General features: G+C 45.9%; 1 protein-coding gene across 1 annotated transcript in view; it reads right to left on the bottom strand.

Moving 5' to 3' along the window:
• EIF2AK4 (eukaryotic translation initiation factor 2 alpha kinase 4) overlaps positions 1–3,589 on the bottom strand; it is a 111,286-nt gene that overhangs the window by 55,935 nt on the left and 51,762 nt on the right. Inside the window, exon 12 of the mRNA XM_019644852.1 lies at positions 503–940. Coding sequence (XP_019500397.1) covers positions 503–940 — 438 coding nt within the window. The remainder of the gene's footprint in view (positions 1–502; positions 941–3,589) is intronic.

The following is a 3,589-nucleotide window of genomic DNA, read 5'->3' as shown; positions in this document are numbered from 1 at the left end:
GATACAATGAAATAAAAATCATGAAATTAAATGACTGGGGTATTTTCTGAGATGCATATAACTATAGGTTAGGATCATAATTATTGGTTTGGTAACCTTTACTGGAACTGCAGTTGGCACTATAGCAAGACTCCAAATTAGTTCTTCATTGTTCCAGAGTTGGAAGCCCTTATCTAAAGAAATGACCTTTAAACCAAAATTCTATTAAATAACACATCTTAACACAAGATGAGGTACTGGAAGAAATTTCGATTTTTCCTTTCTCCAGGGCTTGGATTTTGGAGATCTTTTGAAGAGAGTGGGAAAAACCCCTTCGGATTGCATTTGGTTCCTCTGTGAAAGTGGGTTTCATATTTTGTTGTGTATTTTTCACATGGCAAACCGCACTGGGTTTCCATCTGAATCCCCTCTTCCCTGAGGTGGGCCTGTGGGGATTAGCTCAGGGGCTTGCCTTAAGCAGCCTGCCGCCCAGGCCGCCTGCTGTGAACGCTGCGGGCTCTTACAGGAAGGACTGGGAGAAGACACCGTCGTGCTCATCCTCGTCGTCGTCCTCGTCGCTGCTGGAGTCTGGGCTGGCGGCGGAGAAGCGGGCGCTGGCAGAGCGCTCGGCGGACGTGCTCCACTCCACCGAGCTGGTGAGGACGGGCGGCGGGGCGGCCGCCTCCACGCTGTCGGGGCCGTCCGTGTCGCTGTCGTCCACCGGCAGCCGGGGCAAGGCTCGCCCATCCTGGGCCTGGCGCCCAGCGCCCCAGGGCGGCATGCCGGGGCCCGCCGGCCGCTCGTGCCTCTCGATCCAGGCGTTGTAGTAGCGCACAATGTTCTCATGGTGCAGGCGCGACAGCAGCGTCACCTCGCCCTTAATCCTGCGGAAGTGCCTGCTGGCCGGGTTGATGGGGATGCGCTTCACGGCATAGCAGCAGCCGTCCAGCTTGTTCTGCACCTGCAGCGTGGAAGGGGAAAGGAACAGGTGCTGTCAGGGGCTCAGAGCCTCACGGACCGGCATCTGGAATGTCGCCCGTCCCCTGGCCCGTCCCCTCGCAAGGAGAACCTGGAATTCTGAGGGAAAACCTACAACCGCAGTCGAGAGCCACATGTTTGGGACTATTACGCTGAACAAAGTCTTGACTGCCAAAAACTTAGACAACATCTCACCCCAAACTAGATGTATTCAGCTTGCTAAGAGACCCTAAGGAACACAATATCCATTTTAATCATTAATTCTATTAACAATTACATCCCTGCTTTTCCAATATCACGTCTGCTATCTAAATTTCTAAGGGAACCTTACTGTTTTCTTAACCTTGTTCTAAAAATAATTATTTTCTAAAATCAGTGCACGGTTTCAGATGATTTTAGTTTCTCTGATTTTTTTTTTTNCCAGGAATTGAACCACTGTTGCTCACAGCTCAAACTCTTGAGCGAGCTCTTAACCAACTGAGCCAGCCACTCGGCTGGCCCAACAGGTTGCTTTTTCAAGCACCACCTTCAACACTAGCAGCTTTAACATTCTTAGAGCTAGGCACTGTTCCAGGTACTTTATCTGTATTCTTATTTCATCCTGCTGACAGCTCTCTGAAGTAGGCACTAGTATTAGGCACATTGTACAGATGAGGTACTGACAGGTTAACTAACTCGCCTAAGGTCATGTCACAAAGAAACGGCACAGATAGGACTGTAGCCCAGATCAGTGGGCCTCCAGAGCCTGTGCTCTTATCTACTGGGTTGTTGGAAAAGTCACAACGTATTTTTTCTGTTTTTTCATTGCAAAAATGCGTCGTGACTTTTCTGACAACCCAATACCTCACTACACTACAGCTTTCCAGGAAGCAAGTTAAATTCTTTAGGTTGGGGATCAAGGACCCCATCATTCAGCCCTTCCTTGGTCTTAGCACTCTTCAAAATGCCCTGTTATTCTGGTCAGGACCACGTTCTTATTGTCCCCCTCCCGTTTCCTCCCTCTCTGCTCCTTCTAACCTGTCCTTCTAATTTAGCCCCTATTTACCATTTATCCAAATAGATCATTTACCATCAATCCAAATCCTATTTCCTTTTTCTGACCACCCTTAAAATTAACTGCATTTACTACAGATTTTGGTGCCTAATAATTCTGGCTTATGATGTCAAGTAAACTCTTTCTCTGGCACGCAAGGCCTGCCAGCTACAAGACTACCAACCTTCCAGAATTCTCTCCCACTGACTCCCTACACCTCATAGTTCCAACCAACCAGACAACAAGCTGGCCTTTGAACAATCATGTCTGCTCACCCCAGGGTCTTTGCTGATGCTGTTCTTTCTCTTTGGAATCTCCTACCCTGGTGTCACCACGCCCTGCCCTCAATCTCAGCCTGCTGAACTCCCACCCATCCTTAAAGGAACATTTGAAATGCTGTTTTCTTTATATAGCCTTCCTCATCCTCATATAACCATATGTAAATTTTCTTCTGTCTTTCACTCTAATATCCCTATTTTTGTCACTTCACATTAGTTTAGCTTTGTATGTTGAACAGTTTCTGTACAATGATATGAAGAACAAACACCTTCTAAATTACTTGGGCTCTAGGACTGGTATCTTATGTTTTCTTAAGCCTCATTTCACTAAACTAAAAGCCCCTTGAGTATAAAGTATCTAAGCCAGTGCCTGGCATGAGAGACCAAAATTCTAAATTATCTCATAAAGTATTATATACCTTTGACCTAAATACCATTCACAAACCAATACTTTTATGCCCCTCAAGTGAAATGTACTCACTAAAATGTACTCACAATGTCAAAACCTAAAAGACTATTTGCAGCCCACCCCTTCGGATCTGTATCATTTCCTGGGAATTACACAGCAGAGTTCAGTGAACCTATTATCTATCCTGTCTTCTAACACTTCCATGGCTACCAAGGAATGTGGATCCACTTTCAGGCACAGTCTAATTTAAAAAATACTCACAGCAAAGGTGAGGTGGTCTGTCGCCAAACCGAAATCACCAATTTTTACGTGGTCGTCGGAATCCAAAAAAATGTTGACAGGCTTCAGATCCCGGTGAATCATTCCCTGATGGAAGACAGCAAAGAAACCACATGTTTCCCAAGCATAATTTATAGTTATGCCTGTTTCCTAATTTGAAAGGCCAACCCAGCAACAAAATTGCATTGTCTTCTCCCACAGACCATGCTGCTCCAGCTGTCTAGCCTTTGCAGTGTCTCCTGGCTGTCCTGCCATTGACCTTGCCACAATCTCCCAGTCCACCTACCAGGCCCCACGCTACCACATACACAATTTTCTTTCTCTCTGCTGCATCACAAACCACTGCTCTGGTCAGGGAGACGCATGCTATTTTCATTCCTTCTTCTCTTCCTTTCTTCATGCTATTTCCGCTGCCCAAGAAATTCTTGCTTTTCTCCACTCATTTGAATTGTACCAACACTTACAAGTGCCAATGTGTTCACGAAGCCTATCACAGTAATTCTAACACTTCAGCTCTGCATCCCCAACACACACAGAAGGTGCTCAATGATTATTTGTTACATGAGCATGCTTTCTCCCCTTCCTAATGGCATCCTCATAATGCTTATTGTTCCAGGTATTATAATATAGGAA

The sequence above is a fragment of the Hipposideros armiger genome, unplaced genomic scaffold (genome assembly GCF_001890085.2).
Source record: "Hipposideros armiger isolate ML-2016 unplaced genomic scaffold, ASM189008v1 scaffold_92, whole genome shotgun sequence".
Taxonomy (NCBI): domain Eukaryota; kingdom Metazoa; phylum Chordata; class Mammalia; order Chiroptera; family Hipposideridae; genus Hipposideros; species Hipposideros armiger.
The sequence above is the reverse complement of the archived record's forward strand: the minus strand, read 5'-3'. Positions and strand labels throughout refer to the sequence as shown.